Below are 22,014 nucleotides of genomic sequence, written 5' to 3' on the forward strand. Positions count from 1 at the left end.
AAGCTTTCCCATACCTGTCATACACCCTTTTTTCATTCACTGAGATTTTAACATTTGGGGAGGTTCTTATCATATTTCAGTTTCTAGGGGTAAAGAGATCACTTTTTAATGGATTCTTAACTGTTTGTTGAAATATTGACATTTCTCTGATGAAATGCTTTCTTTAGCTTTTCTCGCACCTAATTCTAAAATGCTTTCTTTGCCTTAAAAGTAATAAATATGGCTAATGCCAGATCATCTCTCAAATCAGGGATGGGATAGAAAATGATAAATGGTAGTAAGCAGGTAAAACTTCATTCTATATGCTTAGGAGAGATTGCTCCCCATTCAACTCATTCTAAAATCTAAATTATCCAAGAGACCTTGAGGCAGGAGGCAGATGGCCCCCACACCACCCCCAGAGTAAAGCAATTGGAGATTCATTCTCTATTGACCAAAACTCCAAGAAAAGAAAAGCAGGACAGTTACGGGAGGAGGCTGGGCCCTGCTCAGACCACATATTTCTCAATCCAAAGTCAAGAGACTTCCCCAATGACACATAAACAGAAAAGGCTCCTTGCAGGCCAAAGGGATAGCAATGTCAAGGGATGCTCTAACAAGACGCCTCTTTGGAAGGATCCATCTTGGCTAAGAGATCCATGTGCACACGTGGAAGGATCCTGAGCTATACCAAATATAGACTGTGAACCAGGCAAATTATTATGATTTGCCAAAGGAAAACCAAAAGAAATATCCCATAAAAGTAATTCAAATTGCCACGAGGGTGCAACTCAGGGACTCTCTCTCTCTGAGTCTGCCCCCATGTGTCTATGCACACGTACTATACTGTTTTTCCTCTTAATAAATATTTACTTGCTTCACTACTTTCCATCTTTGTGGAAATTCTTTCCTACAAAGCCAAAGGGCCAGGGTCCTTGTCACTGACCACTGGTCTAGTGGCTAGGATCTGGTGCTTTCACTGCCTCAACCGGGCCCCAATCTCTGACTGGGAACCCAAGCCCTGCTCCAAACCTTTGCAGGCCAAGACCACCCCAAATCATATCAGCTCACAAAATTGTGGTTCATTTACTCACTGTGTTTTACCCAGGGATTAATTAGGCACCAATCCTATCCTCTAGTAGTTTATGCTTCTAAACAAGAGTGCATGCTCAGTCATGCCAGGCTTTTGCCACTCCATGGACTGTAGCCCACCAGACTTCTCTGTCCATGGGATTATCCTGGCAAGAATACTGGAATGGGTTGCCATTTCCTCCTCTAGGGGATCTTACTGGCCCAGGGATTGAAACTGTATCTCCTGAGGCTCTTCCATTAGCAAGTGTATTCTTTAGTAAAAGTGCCTAAAAACTAATGTGATATATTATTCTCTACTTTAGCGGACAAAAAGAGGAAATTTTTATATAAAAGAGGATGTGTTTGAGACTTTAAAGATAAATTGGCCTTAAATAAGCCTGCCTGGATTATAGTTAAGATCATTGTATATGGAATCAAGCAGAATTTAGTTAAACTCCTTACTTTTAAACTAGGTACCTTGTGCCAGGTACCTGGACTCTAAATGTATCAGCATCCACTCTATAAAATTGAAATGACAAGACTATCTAGAAAGGTATAAATGAGATGACATGTATAAAACACTGAGCCAGTCATTTGCTCTCAGATATATCCCATCTCCCTCTTCATTGCAAGAGGTTAATTCCTGAATGCTGGGTTTCCAAGGCTCCCTTGTGACTGGTTTCTAACAGGGTTTAGGCATTGCAAATATTGAAGGAAGATTGACCAGATCCTCTAGATGAGTTGAGGTATGATTAAATTAGTGATCTTTATTCAGCAGGCAATGAGAGTAAGAAAAAAAGAAGCAAGACAATCAGCCTTGGAGAAAAGGGAAGTGAGGCAAGGAAAAACACAAAACAATGCAATACATCATCACACTGGATGACATTCATAACGAGTTTCAAAAATATATGACAGGCCCCTCAGTCAGTGGGTTTGCTCATCAGAACTACAAGGAAGAACCTCACCTTGAAATAGTCCGTGGGAGAAAAACGAAGGGAATTTATCTTTCCCACTCTCTCCCATCAATGCTCACCTCATGAGGAACTAACTCCCTGCAATTTTTGCGCTTGTGCCATTTGCTTATAACAACTGCTCAGAAATCTGGGTCCCATGCGCTGTATGTGATGTCTCATCAAATCCAAAAGTGTGTGTACAGAACAGTAACCAGCACTGGTAGGATGCTAAGAAGAATAAGAGGGGTTCATGAGAATCTGATGGTGCACAAGATTAGTATCCAATACACATCACCCTGAAAGACAATGGTGATGGAAACTCTTCCCAGTATACAGAACTTGTACCAAGAACTTGTCCATTTTGCTTGAAACCAAAGATGAATTGATATATATGATGTATATGCACCACCTGATTTTGTCTTACAGATTGGCCTGTAGGTCCAGGGCTGAAAAAAAGATTGAAAGATTGATGACAATGAGTTATGGGTGGAAGTATACACTGAACATCCAGGAAAGGGCCCAGAGTGAAAATGTTTTTGTCTTATATGAATTCCCACCAAAGGACATATAATGCAGAGAAAGCACCCAATAATCAGGGGAATAAGATGACCCATCCTGTCTGAATATTCACTGGAAGGACTGATGCTAAATCTGAAGCTCCAGTATTTTGCTCATCTGATGCAAGCAGATGACTCATTGAAAAGGTCCCTGATGCAGGGAAAGATTTGAGGGTGAAGGAGAAGAGGGCATCAGAGGATGAAATGGCTGGATGGCATCACCAACACAATGACCATGAACTTGGGCAAACTTCGGGAGATAATGAGAGACAGGGAGGCCTGTCATGCGTGGTCCAGGGGAGCTGCAAAGAGACAGACACAGCTGGGCGACTAAACAACAATAATCAGGTAAATAAGATGACCCGTCCTCTGGGTGTTGATCAGCCTCTTTTCAGTCACCTGATGCTTATTCAATGGACTCTTGTAGAAGTGTCCTTATCAGTAGTGGTAAATGGGTAAACCCGAGGAATCCATACTCAGGCAGCAATTGTATTCCTACTGCTATAGACACCTGCACATAAAAGACCAACTCTGAGCCTGATTTTTCCCTATTTCTAAGAGAATCTAGACAGTCTTTTAGTGACATGTTAATGACATTGAACCAACAGCAATTTATCCTCACAAAATAGGTACTATTCCGGAGACCAATTCATTTGCCATCTTATATTGCTTCTGCCAGCACCACTGTTCTTCGATTTACAATATCAGGCTCTCCAACAACATCACTTACAACCAAGAAACTGATTTTACAGTCCAAAAATTCTGATAATGGGATTGCACTATGGAATGCAGTGGTCTTACAATGAACATCATCAACCAGAAAAAGATGGTCCAATAAAAATATGAGATGCCCAGGTATGGCAGCAGTTTGGAAACCCCACTCAATGATATAAGAACGTTGTACCATAAATTGCAGTGCACACCTAAGATCAACAACTAATAGGTGATGGCATTTTTTATAGCCATTATAAACACACTCTTCAGAGAATAAAGAAAGGGAGGTGGTTGCAGCTCCTATTTCCCTCAAACAAGTAACTCATTTACAGATCATTTTCTTTCCATCCCCCAACATAGGTCTCAGCCTCGTTCTAAGGGTCTAGTAAAGGAAGAAGTTCTTCCACCAGAGTAAAAACTCTGATTCTCATAAATAGGAATTTGCCACTACTCCCTGGCTCTTTGAGGTTTCTTGTGCTTAGTTGCTCAGTTGTGTCCGACTCTTTGAGACTCCATGGACTGTGAAGTACACAACTGTAAATGTATTTAATGCCACTGAACTACACACTTAAAAACGGTTAAGATGGTAAATGTTATACGTTCTTCACCACAATTTAAAATAATAATAAAACAATCAGAGAAAGTCCCTGGCTCAGGGATAAGTGCACAGTTGGTGCCTCAATAAATGTCAAGTCCCTTCTTACCACTCACTGGTGTGATAATGCCCTGAGGTACTGCGGAATAAATCACTCTTCCCCTGATGTTAAAAGAATATCAAGTCTCCTGAAAAGGAATTGTTTTAGGAAGTAGGGAACAGAAGGTGGCGTTTAGAGGAAAGCTCCAGGCACCCCTGTCCATCCAAACCTCCTTAAAAACAGCTCCCTCACGAGGGCACAGCACGTAGGCCTGAGGTGATGACCAGCATCAAAAAAAGCAGCATGGCTCCTCCACGTAGCAGATACGATGCTTCACTCCATTAGACAATGAGGACACGGGAAGCAACGCAAAGCAAGGACTAAACGCTGCGGAGCTTCCTTTCGCCCCAGCCTCCAAGAAGCTCAACCCCGGCACCTCAGCGGCACCTCAGCCCCGCCTCCTTCCTCCTCCCTTGGCCCCGCCCACTCTCCTCCCCCTCTGCCCGCCTCCCTTTCAGATTTGCCGCGGACGGGAAATCGAAAGTGAAATAAGGAACCAGCTTCTGTCTACAGCGTCTCTTGAAAAGGTGAGTGAACTTGACTAGACCGAGGTACCCCAGCCCTTCCTGGGGGACCTCTCTCCCCTGCCCCGGGTCTGAAGAGCCTCATCCAAGCCGCCCCCACCCCTAGAAACTTCAATCTCAGGTTTTCTTTCGCAATAGGTCTCCCTCAACCCTAACCCAGCTGTTCTTCCCCTGCAGCCTGGGAGGAGCCTGGGCTGTAAACCTGACTGGGATGTCTCCTGGAAGGAGCTCAGGTTGCCCTGCTTCCTCCGGCACCTGAGCTGGGAAGAAAGACCCAGGGAAACTGGGAGATCTAGGATGGCAACTTAGCTCAGGGGTGGTCCAGAGGAGCCGGTGTGGGGGTAGGTCTGCGATCTCTGAGACTCCTGTCCCCAAAAGGCCCTCTCTGGAGGTGAGAGAGACAGGGTTGCTTAGGGTATTAGAAAACTATGGGTCTATGCCCTAGAATCAAGATTTCCAGGAGAAATATCAATAGCCTCAGATGACACCACCCTTATGGCAGAAAGTGAAGAGGAACTAAAAAGCCTCTTGATGAAAGTGAAAGAGGAGAGTGAAAAAGTTGGCCTAAAGCTCAACATTCAGAAAACTGAGATCATGGCATCTGGCCCCATCACTTCATGGGAAATAGATGGAAAACAGTGGAAACAGTGTCAGACTTTATTTTGGGGGGATCCAAAATCACTGCAGATGGTGATTGCAGCCATGAAATTAAAAGACGCTTACTCCTTGGAAGGAAAGTTATGACCAACCTACATAGCATATTAAAAAGCAGAGACATTACTTTGCCAACCAAGGTCCCTCTAGTCAAGGCTGTGGTTCTTCCAGTGGTCATGTATGGATGTGAGAGCTGGACTGTGAAGAAAGCTGAGCACCAAAGAATTGATGCTTTTGAACTGTGGTGTTGGAGAAGACTCTTGAGAGTCCCTTGGACTGCAAGGAGATCCAAGCAGTCCATCCTAAAGGAGATCAGTCCTGGATGTTCATTGGAAGGACTGATGCTGAAGCTGAAACTCAATACTTTGGTCACCTCATACAAAGAGTTGACTCATTGGAAAAGACCCTGATGCTGGGAGGGATTGGGGGCAGGAGAAGGGGACGACAGAGGATGCGATGGCTGGATAGCATCACTGACTCGATGGACATGAGTTTGGGTAAACTCCAGGAATTGGTGATGGACATGCGATTCATGCGGTCGCAGAGTCGGACACAACTGAGCGACTGAACTGAACTGATGCCCTAGAAGAAACAAAGGCGATGCCAGGTTCAGAGTAGCTGAGAGAAGAGCCCAGGAATTTCTTAATAAACCACACACTTCTGTGTGTATGCGTATATATATATACACACACATATATATATGCATATGTGTGTGTGCTCAGTCGTATCTGACTCTTTGCGACCCCACAGACTGTATGTAGCTTGCCAGGCTCCTCTGTCCATGGGATTTCCCAGGTTGAAGTGGGTTGCTATTTCCTTCTCCAGGGGATCTTCCCAACTCAGGGATCAAACCTAGTGTCTCCTGTGTCTCCTGCATTAGCAGTTATATTCTTTACCACTTGCACCACCTAGGAAGCCCATGTACATATTACGGATATACATGTATCCTCATAAGAATATGTAAGAATAAATATAAATATTCTCATTTATATTCATGTTACTGATAATTAGATAGATACCACTAACTCCTGCCTATTGCAAAGATTAATGAGAATGTATGTGAAGTATGTAGCACATGGCACATGGAAGAAGCACAGTCAGTGGTCGCTACTATTAAGATTAGCTTCTCAATAGAGTGGAAGACCGGTGGCCTGAGGCAGAAGAACAATAGGTAAAGCCTGGACTCTGAGGGGTTAAGCAGAGATGAACATGATGAAAGTCGAATTGTAAGCAGCTGTCTCTCGGGTTCTCAGCAATGTTTGCCATCTCTCAGGGACTCAGTGTCCCCTTCTGCCTGATTGGATCAGTGACCCAGGCTATGGAAGAGGAGCGCTTGCTCTTCAGGTTGAGGTCCTTGTCTTTTCTTGTTTTCATTCCCTCCAGTTCACTCTCTCTCGTGGTTCCCTTTTCTCACCTGGCTCTTCTCTTCCCTCCCTTTCCTCTTCTCTCCTCTCCGCAAGATCTCCCCAGAACTGCTGAAGAGGAGCATCACTCCAATGGCCTCAGCCATACCCTTGACAATAATGTGGGAGGAGGTCACATGTTCTATCTGCCTGGATCCCATGGTGGAGCCCGTGAGCATTGAATGTGGTCATAGCTTCTGCCAGGAGTGCATCTCTGAGGTCGGGAAAGACGGGGGCAGCATCTGTCCTGTGTGCCGGCACCAGTTCCTGCTCCAGAATCTCCGGCCCAATCGACAGGTAGCCAACATGGTGGACAACCTTAGAAAAATCAGCCAGGGTGCCAAGGAGGGCCCACACGGGGAGCTGTGTGTGGTGCACAGAGAGAAACTTCACCTCTTCTGTGAGGAAGATGGGAAGGCCCTTTGCTGGGTGTGTTCCCAGTCCCAGAAACACCGTGATCATCCCATGGTCCCTATTGAGGAGGCTGCTCAGGAGTACCAGGTGAGGCCTCAGCACAGAGGCAGGAACAGGTAAAAAGGAGATGGGGCCCTGTTGACAGCTTCATTCCCCAGAGCTGGGAATGGGAGAGTTACCTGTGGGGCCGGAGAAAGGATAGGGGTCTCCTGCCTTCCATGTCATATTTAAGGGGGAAATGGCAAGCTCAGCACAGTTTTCTCATTCTCCAGAAGCAGGGATGTGCCATGGGAAAATGCTTCAAGAATCATCTTCCCTTGTGGCCTCCTGCTTAGTTAGGAACAAACAGTGCCCCCACCCTTTGTACCCCAACCGTGTGGCCCTATTTTGTAAGAAATATCAGGCTTTTTCCAAAACCTTCCCATCCACAGAGTTCCTACCCCAAACAGACCTCAGTCCTTCCTTGTCCTCTGCACTCAGGCTCTTCTAAGAACCAGTATGATCTTCCCCCAACTTCACACCACTGCACCCTACTTCTTGACCTGACTGGGTATCATCTTGCTTTCGTTCTCTGCAGGAGAAGCTTCAGGGGGCACTAAAGAAACTAAGAAATAAGCAGGAGTTGGCTGAGAAGCTGGAATTGGACATTGCAATGAAGAAAGCATCCTGGAAGGCAAGAATCATATCCTGAAGAGAATCTTAGATCAGAAGCCTGGGGAGGGTCCAACTATGCCAGTCCGTATATCTCACTCCCCAAGAACCAATTGCCCCATAGGTCTCTTGATGGAGGGGATTAAAAGAGTGTAGAGATCAAAAAGAGCTCCCAATCAGATGGAGAGAGAGTCTTAGGAGAAGGTGCTGAGGGACAAGATACACCCTAATGCTCCTGCTTCTTGAGCCCAGTCTCTGGAGATAACAGCACAGGGCCTCGGGGTCTGGGACAGAGGAATGCCAGGAGAGATGCCCAATGTCAAGAAATGACAAGTTATCAAGAAATGACAGTGACTGTGAGGACCAGACTTAAGGAAACCATAAAGGCCTAAGATGGGCTTCCCTGGTGGCTCAGATGGTAAAGAATCTGCCTGCAGTATCAGAGACCCGGGTTCAATCCCTGGATTGGGAAGATCCCCTGAAGAAGGGAATGGCTACCCGCTCCAGTATTCTTGCCTGGAGAATCCCATGGACAAAGTTGCCTGGCGGGCTACAGCCCATAGAGTCGCAAAGAGTCAGCAACTAACACTTTCACTTTCAAAGGCCTAAGATAGGAAAACCAGTCTGACCAGGTAGTTACTTGACCATGTCCAGATCACTGGTCCAAAATGGAGAGCTATAGCTTGTTCCACCCCAGGGATTAGGAGGTGGGGTGGGTCAGGGACTAGAAAGGAGCAGAAGGAGCTCATGGCCAAGAGATCCCAGAAGAGGAAGACTTGAGACCCAGGAAGGGTAAGGCAGGCTGTGGTGGTATTGAGTGACCCTCCAGTTACAAGCAGGAGGGGGCAAGCATAGAATATCTCAAAGATTCCTTTTTCCCAGACTTAGGAACCAGGTTATGAGCCTGGCTTAGCAGGTTTGTTGGAGTAGGGCCAGGTGTTACTTGCTCAGTTACTGAGATATGAAGACAAGGGAGCGCATTGGGGGAGCAGGGGTGACCTGAAGGAGGTTGAGGAAATCTCTGATACCACAGGCTGATGCAACTGTGATAAGAGAGCAACTACAGTGCACCTCCCGCACTGCGCCCCACCAGTCCCATTCCCCTCAGGCCCAGAAGCCTCAGCCACCTTCCTCCCCAGCAAAATTGTGTGTGTTTGTATTCCCAGACAGAGCCAGAGTGGAGTAGGAATAGATATGGATACTTCCATTTCCAAACCTTAGGGGATTATGATTAAAAACCACCTCTTTCTTTCCATTGACACCAAAGGGGAAGGTTGAGGCGCACAAATTGAGAATTCATGAAGAGTTTGTAAGGCAGAAAAACTTCCTGGCCGAAGAGGAGCAGAAGCAACTGCAGAAGCTAGAGGAGGAGGAGAGGCAACAGCTGAGAACCCTGGGGGACACAGAGGCCAGGCTGGCCCAGCAGATCCAGGCCCTGCAGGAGCTGATCGCAGAGCTGGAGAGGAGGAGGCGGGGCTCGGCGCTGGAGCTGCTGCAGGTGAGGCCTGAGGACAGCTCCCCTCTGAGATTCAGGGAGTAACTGAAAAAACCCAGAGCACCTTGGGGCTACTTTCAGGGCACACAGAAACTTGGTCCCTGGCATTTTGTTAAATAAACTGGAATTCATACCTATGAGTAGTTTGCATTCAAGGCCTGGAAAGGTACAAATTAGAAAGGAATATTCCATGCAACAATGAAAAGAAATGGACATCACTAGTAAGTGTCTGTTCTAACACACAATCAGATTCATGATCTTGAGAACGCACCCTAACCTTTCCAAGGATCAGGTTTCTCCTATGTTAAATGGATATTATAATATTACATATCTCAGGGCCCCAACCTTGCCACCAATTCCTTCCATAACTCTAAATTAAGTCATTTTCTTTTCCTAGACCTAATTTCTCCATTTGTAAACAAGGGCAGCAGGGAATAGGCTAAATGACAAGGAGTTCCCCAGGCTTTAGTTATAAATGTAACATGTTTACACTTCTATGAGCTATATATGTATAACTGTATCACTCTGCCATATACCTGAAACGTTGTCAATCAACTATATTTCAATTTTATAAAAAGGGAAAAAAGAGGCAGAGAACACAAGGGATCTGTTCTTGGGAGAACCCCATGGGGTCTGCTTGGTTTCAGTACATAAATATAAAATGCTTAGAACAGAGTCTGGCTCACAGTATGTGGTTGCATAAATATTATTTAATTTTATTATCATTTATGTTATAAAATACCTACTGAATACTTGCCTCTGAGGAGGCCTTACAAATAGCTGAGAAAAGAAGAGAAGCGAAAGGCAAAGGAGAAAAGGAACGATATACCCATTTGAATGCTAAGTTCCAAAGAATAACAAGGAAAGAGAGATAAGAAACGAGATAAGAAAGCTTTCCTCAGTGATCAATGCAAAGAAATAGAGGAAAACAATAAAACTGGAAAGACTAGAGATCTCGTCAAGAAAATTAGAGATACCAAGGCAACATTTCATCCAAAGTGAAAGTAAGTGAAAGTGAAAGTCGCTCAGTCGTGCCCAACTCTTTGCAACCCCATGGACGATTCAGTCCATGGAATTCCCCAGGCCAGAATACTGGAGTGGGTAGCCTTTCCCTTCTCCAGGGGATCTTCCCAACCCAGGGATCGAACCCAGGTCTCCCACATGGCAGGTGGATTCTTTACCAGCTGAGCCACAAGAGAAGCCCAAGATGGGCACAATAAAGGACAGAAACAATATGGACCTAACAGAAGCAGAAGATATTAAAAAGAGGTGGCAACAATACACAGAAGAACTATGCAAAAAAGACCTTTATGAACCAGATAACCACAACGGTGTGATCACTCACCTAGAGCCAAACTCCCTGTAATGTGAAGTCAAGTGGGCCTTATGAAGCATCACTACAAACAAAGCTAGTGGAAGTGATGGAATTCCAGCTGAGCTATTTCAAATCCTCAAAGGTGATGCTGTGAAAGTGCTGCACTCAATATGCCAGCAAATTTGGAAAACTCATCAGTGGCCACAGGACTGCAACAGGTCAGTTTTCATTCCAATCTTTAAGAAAGGCAATGCCAAAGAATGCTAAAACTACCACACAATTGTACACATCTCACACACTAGCAAAGTAATGCTTAAAATTCTCCAAGCCAGGCTTTAACAGTACATGAACCGTGAACTTTCAGATGTTCAAGCTGGATTTAGAAAAGGCACAGGAACCAGAGATCAAATTGCCATCATCTGTTGGATCATTAAAAAAGCAAGAGAGTTCCAGAAAAACATCTACGTCTGCGTTATTGACTATGCCAAAGCCTTTGACTGTGTGGATCACAACAAACTGTGGGAAATTCTTAAAGAGATGGGAATACCAGACCACTTGACCTGCCTCCTGAGAATCTGTATGCAGGTCAAGAAGCAACAGTTAGAACTGGACATGGGACAACAGACTGGTTCCAAATCAGGAAAGGAGTACTTCAAGGCTGTATATTGTCACCCTGTTTATTTAACTTATATGCAGAGTACATCATTCAAAATTCCGGACTGGATAAAGCACAAGCTGGAATCAAGATTGCCAGGAAAAATATCAGTAACCTCAGATCCATAGTTGATACCACCCTTATAGCAGAAAGTGAAGAAGAACTAAAGAGCCTCTTGATGAAAATGAAAGAGGAAAGTGAAAAAATTAGCTTAAAGCTCAACACTCAGAAAACTAAGATCATGGCATCCGGTCCCATCACTTCATGGCAAATAGATGGGGAAACAGTGGAAACAGTAGCAGACTTTATTTGGGGTGGGGGGGCTCCAATATCACTGCAGATGGTGACTGCAGCCATGAAATTAAAAGATGCTTGCTCCTTGGAAGAAAAGCTATGACCAACCTAGACAACATATTAAAAAGCAGAGACATTACTTTGCTAACAAAGGTCTGTCTAGTCAAAGCTATGGTTTTTCCAGTAATCGTGTATGGAGGTGAGAGTTGGACTATAAAGAAAGCTGTGCACTGAAGAATTGATGCTTTTGAACTGTGGTGTTGGAGAAGACTCTTGAGAGTCCCTTGGACTGCAAGGAGACCCAACCAGCCAATCCTAAATGAAATCAATCCTGAATATTCATTGGAAGGACTGATGCTGAAGCTGAAACTCTAATACTTTCGCCACCTGATGCAAAGAACTGACTCACTGGAAAAGACCCTGATGCTGGGAAAGATTGAAGGCAGGAGGAGAAGGGTCGACAGAGGATGAGATGGTTGGATGGCATCACTGACTCAATGGACATGAATTTGAGAAATCTCTGGGAGTTGGTGATGGACAGGAAAGCCTGGCATGTTGCAGTCCATGGAGTCTTAAAGAGTCGGACACAACTGAGTGACTGAACTGACTGACTGACCTACTGAATATAAAAACAGTAGGTTGGAAATGACAAAGCTAAAAGTAAAATAACTGAGAAAATAAAATTAAACCTTGTGTACGTTATTTTGCCCTCCCAGGAAAATAAGGACAAAGAAATGAGAATTTTAGAGAAATATTAAAATATGACTTTGTTTCTCCCTTATTTGGCCTAAGCCAGGGTTCTCATCTGATAATACAGCTTTGATGTATATGCTCATTGTACAGATTATTGAGTTATATAGCCATCCTTGTCACTTTGCTTTTTCTATGCCTGTTTACTAATCTTTAAATGGAATATAAATAACAGTATTTACCTAATAGGAGTTTAGAAATAATTAAACAAGTTATACCAAAAAAAAAAAATCTGTTCTAAGCAATAGTAGCCATGTGTTGTTACTGCTACTTTTCCTAATTTTTGTTTTTTGTTGTTCAGTCACTAAATTGTGTCTGACTCAGTGACTCCATGGATTGCGGCACACCAGGCTTCCCAAAGTTTGCTCAAATTCATATCCATTGAGTCAGCAATACTATCTAACCATCTCATCCTCTGCATCCCTCTTCTCCTTTTGCCGTCAGTCTTTCCCAGCATCGGGGTCTTTTCCAATGAGACAGCTCTTCACATCAAGTCGCCAAAGTATTGGAGCTTCAGCATCAGTCCTTCCAATGAATAGTCAAGATTGATTTCCTTTCAGATTGACTGATTTGATTTCTTTGCAGTCCAAGGGACTCTGAAGAGTCTTCTTCAGCAACACAATTCTAATTTATTTCATAATACTATGAATAACTGAAAATTCTTAAATAGCACATAAAATTGTCAGGCATTCAGTCCCTCATGACAGTACAATGAGCTGGATGCTACTATTATTACCCCTATGTCATAGATGAGAAAACTTAAGGTGCAAAGAAGTGAAAAGATTTAGTGATAGACTGATGCTAAGAAACTTAACCAAGTTCGCCTGAGTAAGAGGTATTAAGTAGAACATACATCAGTGAATTTATTTTTAAAAAAATTTTTTTAATAAATTCACTGATATGTGTTCTACATAAAAATCATCTCACACCCAGCAATGATGAGCTTGCCTCACTTTGGGAAACTTTGGACTACATGGTCTCAAAAGTCCCTCTGCTGTAGCATTCTGTGGTTCCTCTTTTCCCCAAAACTTTTCATTGGCTCTTCATCAGATACAGTCATGAAAAATTTTGTTTGTGCATAAAAGCCAATAAGATTGATTTGACGTGGCAGCTGTCTTCTTCCCATGATCTAAATCTTCTGCCCTTCTCTGAGTGGAGCTCTCTGAGGCACTTTTGACAGGGCCTAGGAGCCTGCCAGTTCCTGGGTAAGGACCCTAGTCCCTGCCACAGAACATTCTCAGATGCTTTGGTTTCACAAACATGACAGGGACACCATTAACCATAGCGTAGGACAGCGCTTTCAGCCCTTCCTCCCCAGCACTGCCAAGTCCACAAATGAGAGCAGTTTCTGTGCATTCGTGTGTCCTGACTGGGCCATTCTTCCTCTGTGACTGGGTCTGGGCCTCAGCCAGGAAGGGCTATTTGCTCCTTTCTTCTCCCCCACCCTCCCCCACCAAGAATCTGATCTTTTTAATTTGTTTTCTGAATCAGATTTTGTAAGCTACTCTTCCTTCCCCTCTCAGAGAAGGCAATGGAACCCACTCCAGTACTCTTGCCTGGAAAATCCCATGGACGGAGGAGCCTGGTAAGCTACAGTCCATGCGGTCGCTAGAGTTGGACACGACTGAGTGACTTCACTTTCACTTTTCACTTTCATGCTTTGGAGAAGGAAATGGCTGCCCACTCCAGTGTTCTTGCCTGGGGAATCCCAGGGACGGTGGAACCTGGTGGGCTGCTATCTATGGGGTCGCACAGAGTTGGACACGACTGAAGCGACGCAGCAGCAGCAGCAGCTTCCTTCCCCTGATTACAGGTCACACCCATGCTGGGCTTCTGCTTCCTCATCCATTTCAAGGTGGTCAGAGGGGTTTTTCAGGCCTTGGTCCAGAGGCTTGGGGCAGAGCAGTATAGACCTCAGGATGATGTCGCTTTACCCACACTACTGAAGTTTCAGTTGTAAACTAGTGACTCCAGAACTTACTGTCTGTTTCTTGTCTCCTCAGGAGGTGAAAAGTGTCCTGGAAAGGTAAGGAAAGGTTTTCTTCATTAGAGGAGGGGGCAGTATATACCTTAAAAAAGAGTTTTAGTTAGAAAACATGCATTGAAGTCATCCCCATCCTCCTTCCTATTCTCAAAGACCCAGTCCTCCTTAAAATATGTTCTAGTCTCAGAAGGCTAATTAATGGACATCTCAGTTGGTGAATGTCAACCCACTCCAGTATTCTTGGACAGAGGAGGCTGGCGGGCTATAGTCCCTGGGGTCACAAAGAGTTGGACACGACTGAGCAACTGAACACACACAGTTGGTGAGGTGCCCAAAGTAACTGGCATGTCATATCTTCACAAAGCGAAATTATAACAGACAGGAAAGTTGAGTTTACAGCCTGCTGGGACTCTTAAAAAGTGTCTAACCGGTTTCAAATCTCTCCAAAAGAGCCATGGGTAAGACCCACAGCATGGGTGAGACTCCTTGAGGTTCCTCATGGAGGTGATTCAGCCTGTATCAGACACCTTGAGTTATGAAGTGAAACAGAAGGTACTTGTGTAATGGCCCAAGACCCGGAGAGACATACAGGCTGGCCAGATGATACAGATGCTCATGAAGCCATCAAGGCTTAGATAGAAACAAAATCCTACCTACTTTTGCCTTCCATCCCCAGGGATCCTAACACAGATTTTTGTAGTTGTTCAGTTGCTGAGTTGTGTCCAGGCTTCCCTGGTGGCTCAGATGGTAAAGAATCTATCTGCAATGCAGGAGACCTGGCTTCGATCCCTGGGTTGGGACGATCCCCTGGAGAAGGGAACAGCTACCCACTCCAGTATTCTTGCCTGGAGAATTCCAAGGACAGAGGAGCCTGGCAGGCTACAGTCCATGAGGTCGCAAGGAGTTGGGATTGACTGGGCACTTTTCACTTCACTGTGTCCAACTGTTTGCAACCCCATGGACTGTAGCCCCAGGCTCCTCTGCCCATGGGATTTCCCACAGAAGAATACTGAAATGGGTTGCCATTTCCTTCTCCAGGGGATCTTTCTGGCCCAAAGGATTGAACCCATGTCTCCTGCATAGGGAGGTGGATTCTTTACCACTGTGTCACCTGGGAAGCCCCCCTAACACAGGAGCTGTTTGCAAATTTGCATCGAATTAAATTATCAGTCATCCACAAGGGTGGTATAGCCATGGGATTTGGGTAGGATGAGGTAAGAGTTGGAGACAGGGTCTCTAACTCTTTTTCCCCCAGGAGTGAATCCTGGAACCTGAAGGAGCTGGATGTCGCCTCCACAGACCTAAGGAATGTATTCTATGTGCCCGGGGTTAAGAAGATGCTGAGGACATGTGGAGGTGAGGCCAGCACCAGGGGTGTGGGACTGGCTTGCCAAGGGAGTGAAGGGGATAAGGAGGGTGCCCAGTACATCCCTGAGTTGGAGAGAGATGGCAGGTTAGAGTAGGTGGGTCAGGTGCAGAAATAGGGAAGGTGGTTCCCTCAAAGGTCAGGGCAGGGATCAGAGTTGGCTAGGGGTCATCTCCTCACACGGTGAGGCTCAGGGTCACCCCTTCATCCTCATCCCCCTCCACCGGCACAGTGTTGCTGACTCTGCACACTCTCCTGACTGTGGCCCTCTCTCTGCAGTGCACATCACCCTGGATCCACAGACAGCCAATCCGTGGCTCATCCTTTCGGAGAATCGGACACAAGTGAGGCTTGCAAACACCCGACAGGAAGTGCCTGAAAATGAGGAGAGATTTGATACTTACCCCATGGTACTGGGTACCCAGCGCTTTGACTCCGGGAAAGTTTACTGGGAGGTAGATGTGACGGGAAAGGAAGCCTGGGACCTGGGGGTTTGTAGAGACAATGTGCGGAGGAAGGGGCAGTTTTTGCTCAACCCCGACAATGGCTTCTGGATAATCTGGCTGTGGAACAAACAAAAATATGAGGCTGGCACCTGCCCCCAGACTCCCCTCCACCTTCAGGTGCCTCCAAGCCGAGTTGGGATCTTCCTAGACTATGAGGCCAGCACTGTCTCTTTCTACAACATCACTGACCACGGCTCCCTCATCTACACCTTCTCTGAATGTGCCTTTGCTGGACCTCTGCGGCCCTTCTTCAATCCTGGTTTCAATGATAGAGGAACAAACTCAGCCCCTCTGACCCTCTGTCCACTTAAGACAGGCTGGTAGGGGTCCAGATGATTCTCTCTGGACAAGCAACCCCTCTGTTGGTTCCACTCCTCAGCCAGTGGCCCTGTCTCATGTGCCCATGAACTCCAAACCACCTTTGTCTCTGCAGTTGTGTCAGGATGCCGCAGGCAAACCGACATAAAGGGCACCCGCGGTCTATGTCAAATGACCTACAGCATCAGTATTCCTGCCCTATGTTGCTTTATGATTCCCTCCATGAAACAAACTACTTGCATTTGGCCCCCAAACTCATCTGGATCAACTAAAGTATGTTTCTGCCTTCTTCATGTGACTCAAGTTTTGCTTTTTCCTCTCCATCTCTAGGCTTTTGGTCCAATCTCTACTGTGTATCTTGCAAAGTGAAAGTGAAGTCACTCAGTCATGTCTGACTCTTTGCAACCCCATGGACTGTAGCCTACCAGGCTCCTCTGTCCATGGGATTTTCCAGGCAAGAGTACTGGAGTGGGTTGTCATTTCCTTCTCCAGAGGATCTTCCCAACCCAGGGATTGAACCTGGGTCTCCCATGTTGTAGGCAGACGCTTTACCATCTGAGCCACCAGGGAAGTCCCATGTATCTTGCAAAGGACTTCCTAAATAAATTGGTCTCAATCTATCCCATCATTCCTATCTTGTACACCTCGAGGATTATCTTCCCAACATACATCTGATCAAGAGTGGCTTCACAGTGCCTATAGGAAAACAGGCATTAACAGGCATTAACTTTTAAAATAAAGGCTGAATTATGCATGCCTTAGGTTGCCGTGTTAAATATCTAATTTCCACTGTTATTTCCCAACCACATCTTGTTGATAGTGGAGTTGGTTGAAGAACATATCCACATAATGTGATATGTTTTTTGATAGACAGTGTGATGGTTTTTTGATAGACTAACTTGCCTAGGCTATAAGCTCCCAGGTTTTCAATCAAACACTAATCCAGATTGTTGCTATAAAGGTATTTTTGTAGATGTCATCAAAGTCCATAATGAAAGTGAAGTCTCTCAGTCGTGTCCGACTCTTTGTGACCCCGTGGACTGCAGCCTACTAGGCTCTTCCATCCATGGAATTTTCCAGGCAAGAGTACTGGAGTGGGTTGTCATTTCCTTCTCCAGGGGATGTTCCTGACCCAGGGATCAAACCCAGGTCTCTGGCATTGCAGGCAGACACTTTACCATCTGAGCCAAGTCCATAGTGATTTGACTTTAAATAAGGGAGGTTGTCCTAGATAAGCTGGGTGGGCCTAATGTTCAATCAGATGGAAGTCTAAGGGCAGATCTGAGGCTCCTGTGAAGAAGATAGTCCACTTGTGAATAGCAGCTTCAACTCATGCCCAAGAGTCTGAACTTCACCTTCCTGGATAATCTGCCCTGTGGATTTTATGACTTGTCTTGCCAGCCCTCCCAGATGTATAAGCAAATTTCTTACCATAAGCAAATCTCATAATATTTATTTCCTGTTCTCCTCCAGTTGAACCCTGACTGGTGTGAAGACCAGGAAGGAGGTAATAGCATCACCTGATTTCAGCACATACTTTTCTTGAATTTAAACTTTTTAAGTTGGCACAATGAAGCTGTACATGTGAACATCAGTAGGCTCCCTGAGAGCCATTGTCCTTCCAGGAAATGTGATTCCTTATCTAAAATAGAATCTCAGATTGCCCTTAGCACATATGCTAAATATTTCATGAAAAACTTAGATACTACACAAAGATGTCAGTGACCTTAAAAAAAAGCTGTTGTTTTTAGGTCTTAACACAGGACAGAAAGAAGGCACGTTGATGGAAAGATAGCAACAACAGAATCCTCAGGCAAGAGACATCACAGAGCTAACTCAATGTAAGTTGCCAAAGGTGACCAGTGCTTTGGTTGATAACACTAGAGAGAATGTGAAGAATTCAATTCATCATGAATGGGATGTGCTGGGGGAGGGTTGAATTCTGCATATCCAACATGGGTCAAAGAGAATATTTATTAGAAGGGTAGATTATGAAATCAGCTTTTCTACTTCTCTGCTTTGGAGGTGGCCAATGTAATTGATGATGGGTTTTTTTTTTCCCCTTCAGTTGATATGCTGATATGAGGACACTGCCATAATGATATAAACTTAAATAAATTTTTATTTCTCAAAATCTGAATACCTTGGCATATTGGGTTACCCTGATGTTTGTAGATATATTACACAGATGACATACTGCCATCCCATGCATCTCCACCAAAAAGAATTAAATAGTAGAGGTTTCATAGTATCTCAACTTTTATCCCCACCAATAATTACTAACAAGTGATCCAGGTACGTTCTAGCATGTCACACATAAGATTATCATACTAAGTGAAATAAACCAGAAAAAGACAAGTATCACTTATATGTGAAATCTTAAAAAAATGATATAAATGACTTCATTTATGAAACAAGACCCACAGATATAGAAAACAAACATGTTATTAAAGGGGAAAAGGGGGTTGGAAGAGATAAATTAGGAGTTTGGGATTAACATATATACACTACTTTATATAAAATATATAACCGAGAACCTACTGTATAGCACAGAAAACTATATTCAATATTTTGTATTAACTTATAAGGGAAAATAATTTGAAAAAGGATACATGTGAGTTTGAGTGAACTCCGGGAGTTGGTGATGGACAGGGAGGCCTGGTGTGCTGTGATTCATGGGGTCGCAGAGAGTCGGACACTACTGAGCGACTGAACTGAACTGAACTGAACTGAACATGTATAACTGAATCACTTTGCCATTCACCTGAAACTAACACAGCACTGTAAATCAATTATGCTTCAAAAAAAAGTTTTTTGAATTCTCCTGAGAAATGAGAGATTTACCAGCACTGATTCTAATTTTGATTAATATTATCCTTTAAAATTCAAATAAGGTCTCTTGATTTTTTGATCTCCTTTGATACCACAACTTCCTTTTGAAATATTGATAGAAGAAGCAGAAATTATTATAGCAAAGTTTTAAAGGTAAACAAGCTAAGACAGGAAGACATTAAAAATCTTTCCAGTGCTTACTCTTTGTCAATATTCAAGATCCTATTTATACTTTAAATTTTCGGTTCTATCACAGCCATATGATAAAAGCATGATCAAGAAATTTAAAGATTATGGTGCCCCTCACTTATTTATGAAAATATTTTATATTAAAACATTTCTTAAGATCAAATCAGCAAATTTCAAGTATAAAATACCATGTTTTAAACTATAGTCACCATACTGTACACTAGATCCCCAAACTGAAAGTTTGTACCCTTCAAGCAATATCTCCGTTTCCCCTACCCCTGTGCCTCTTGAAACCACCATTCTACTCTACCAGGAACACATCTGGAAGGATCACAGAGAAACTCCTCAGGACCACAGCCAGACCAACCCTTATGATTACTGCCTGACTGAGCACTGTGGTACCCATTTACCCTACCCCCAGACCCTCACCTCAGGCAGCTACCTATCTTTTCCCTGTTTCTATGAGTTTCTTTTTAATTCCACTTATAAATGAAATCATACAGTATTTATCTTTAGTTTATTTCATTTAGTTCAATATTTTCAAGGTTCATCCATGTTGTAACAGGTGGCAAGGTTTCCTTCTTTTTATGGCTGGATAACATAAATGTGTGTGTATGAGACGAGTTGACTCACTGGAAAAGACTCTGATGCTGGGAAAGGTTGGGGCGGGAGGAGAAGGGGACGACGGAGAATGAGATGGCTGGATGGCATCACTGACTCTGTGGACATGAGTTTGAGTGTACTCCGGGAGTTGGTGATGGACAGGGAGGCCTGGCGTGCTGTGATTCATGGGGTCACGGAGAGTCAGACATGACTGAGTGACTGAACTGAACTGAACTGAACTGAATGTGTGTGTGTAATACTTTATCTATCGATTAATTTTTCAGTGGACATTTAGGTTGTTTCTATGCCTTGGCTATTGTAAATAATGCTTCAGTGAACATGGGGATGTATATATCTATTTGAGATACCAATTTTGTTTTCAAATACGCAGAAGTGCAATTTCTGAATCATATGATAGTTCTACTTTTAATTTTTTAAGGAACACCCATACTGGCTCCAAAAATTTACATTCCCATCAACACCACACAATGGTTCCCCTTTCTCCATATCCTTGCCAGCATTTGTCATCTCTTATCTTTTTGATAATATCCATTCTAACAGTTTTGGAGTGATACCTCATTGTGGTTTTAACCCACATTTCCCTGGTGATGTTGAGAATCTCTACATGTTCCTATTGACTGTATGTCTTCTTCAAAAAATGTCTAATCAGGTCTTTGCCTATTTTTTAGTCAGGTTATTTCTTTTTTATTTTGTGTGTGTGTGTGTTATTTTGCTACTGAGTTTTGCTAATTGAGTTTCATTGGTTCCTTATATATTTAGATATCAACTCCTTGGCAGATACATGGTTTGCAAATATTTTCCCCTATTCTGTAGTTACCTTTTCATTTTACTGATTGTTTGCTTTGCTGTGCAGGAGCTTATAGGGTCTTCCCAAGTGGCTCAGTAGTAAAGAATTTGCCTGTAAATACAGGAGACACAGGAGACATGGGTTTGATCCCTGGGTCAGGACTATCCCCTGGAGGAGGAAATGGCAACCCATTCCAGTATTTTTGCCTGAAAAATCCTATTGACCGAGGAACTTGGTGGGCTATAGTCCATGGGGTCACAAAGAGTCAGACATGACTGAGCACACACGCAGGAGCTTTTCAGTTTGATGTAGTCCCACTTCTTATTTTGCTTTTGTGTGATATCAAGAAAATCATTGCCAAGACCAATGGCAAGAAGTTTTTCTCCATATTTTCTTTAAGTCTTTAATTCACTTCAGGTTAACTTTTGTTTATGGTGTAAGGTAAGGGCCTAATTTCAATCTTTTGCATATGAATATCCAATTTTCCTAACACAATTTATTAAGAGATTGTCCTTTCCTTTTTGAGAATTCTTGACATCCTTGTCAAAGATTAACTGACCAATAAACAAGGGTTTATTTCTGGGCTCTTTTTTCTGTTCCACTGGTCCCATTTGTAATTCAGAATAAAAGTTTATTATACCTCAAATGTATATATTATTAAATGAATATATATTCTGTCTAGATGTTTTGGAGATAAGTTTATTATAGGAAATAATTCTCATTGTTTAATATGACTTAGTTTGGTTTTGATATTTCTGTCTTTCTGGGGCCCTATGCATACACTGGGAAAGAATAAGCTAACTTCCCCAAGGTCAAACACATTACTTTTGGAAAATCCAGTACTCAAATCTAATTTTGATCCAACAGCTCATGCTCTTTCCTAAATACTACCCTTCTCAAGGTAACATAGCATTCTATCTTTCAAAATCACAACAAATCGTTTTGTTCACAGTCAACACAACCCTTAATTCATAAATCTCTACAAAGTAAGCAAAGGAATTGCAAGATCCTATGAGAGTCCCTTGGACTGCAAGGATATACAACCAGTCCATTCTAAAGGAGATCAGTCCTGGGTGTTCATTGGAAGGACTGATGCTAAAGCTGAAACTGCAATACTTTGGCCACCTCATGCGAAGAGTTGACTCACTGGAAAAGACTCTGATGCTGGGAGGGATTGGGAGCAGGAGGAAAAGGGGACGACAGAGAATGAGATGGCTGGATGGCATCATGGACTTGATGGACATGAGTTTGAGTGAACTCCGGGAGTTGGTGATAGACAGGGAG

General features: G+C 43.7%; 1 protein-coding gene across 3 annotated transcripts; it reads left to right on the plus strand.

Annotated features, from left to right (window-relative positions):
- The first annotated feature begins 4,438 nt into the window (after positions 1-4,438).
- TRIM21 (tripartite motif containing 21) lies at positions 4,439-21,411 on the plus strand. Of its 3 annotated transcripts, XR_008685616.2 has the most exons (8): positions 4,439-4,496; positions 6,608-7,051; positions 7,542-7,637; positions 8,883-9,113; positions 14,128-14,150; positions 15,364-15,464; positions 15,754-17,805; positions 18,050-21,411. XR_008685616.2 is itself a non-coding variant. In XM_055423523.2 (7 exons), exons 2-7 carry the CDS (start codon positions 6,644-6,646, stop codon positions 16,302-16,304), a joined length of 1,410 nt encoding a protein of 469 aa, XP_055279498.2. In that variant the 5' UTR covers positions 4,439-4,496; positions 6,608-6,643; the 3' UTR covers positions 16,305-21,411. The 3 variants fall into 3 exon arrangements, 2 of the variants coding, with proteins under 2 accessions (XP_055279498.2, XP_055279499.2); XM_055423523.2 differs by having other exon boundaries at positions 15,754-21,411; XM_055423524.2 differs by having other exon boundaries at positions 6,608-6,847; positions 15,754-21,411.
- The last annotated feature ends 603 nt before the right edge of the window (positions 21,412-22,014 follow it).

This window comes from Moschus berezovskii, chromosome 14 (genome assembly GCF_049115385.1).
Source record: "Moschus berezovskii isolate FMDL1 chromosome 14, NW_MosBer_1.0, whole genome shotgun sequence".
NCBI lineage: Eukaryota > Metazoa > Chordata > Mammalia > Artiodactyla > Moschidae > Moschus > Moschus berezovskii.

Bases quoted from the DNA above. Each gene is read 5' to 3' on its own strand.
- TRIM21 (XM_055423523.2), top strand. From the start codon at position 6,644: ATGGCCTCAGCCATACCCTTGACAATAATGTGGGAGGAGGTCACATGT. The intron at 7,052-7,541 runs GTGAGGCCTCAG...CGTTCTCTGCAG, and splicing joins AGGCTGCTCAGGAGTACCAG to GAGAAGCTTCAGGGGGCACT. The intron at 9,114-14,127 runs GTGAGGCCTGAG...TTGTCTCCTCAG, and splicing joins CGGCGCTGGAGCTGCTGCAG to GAGGTGAAAAGTGTCCTGGA.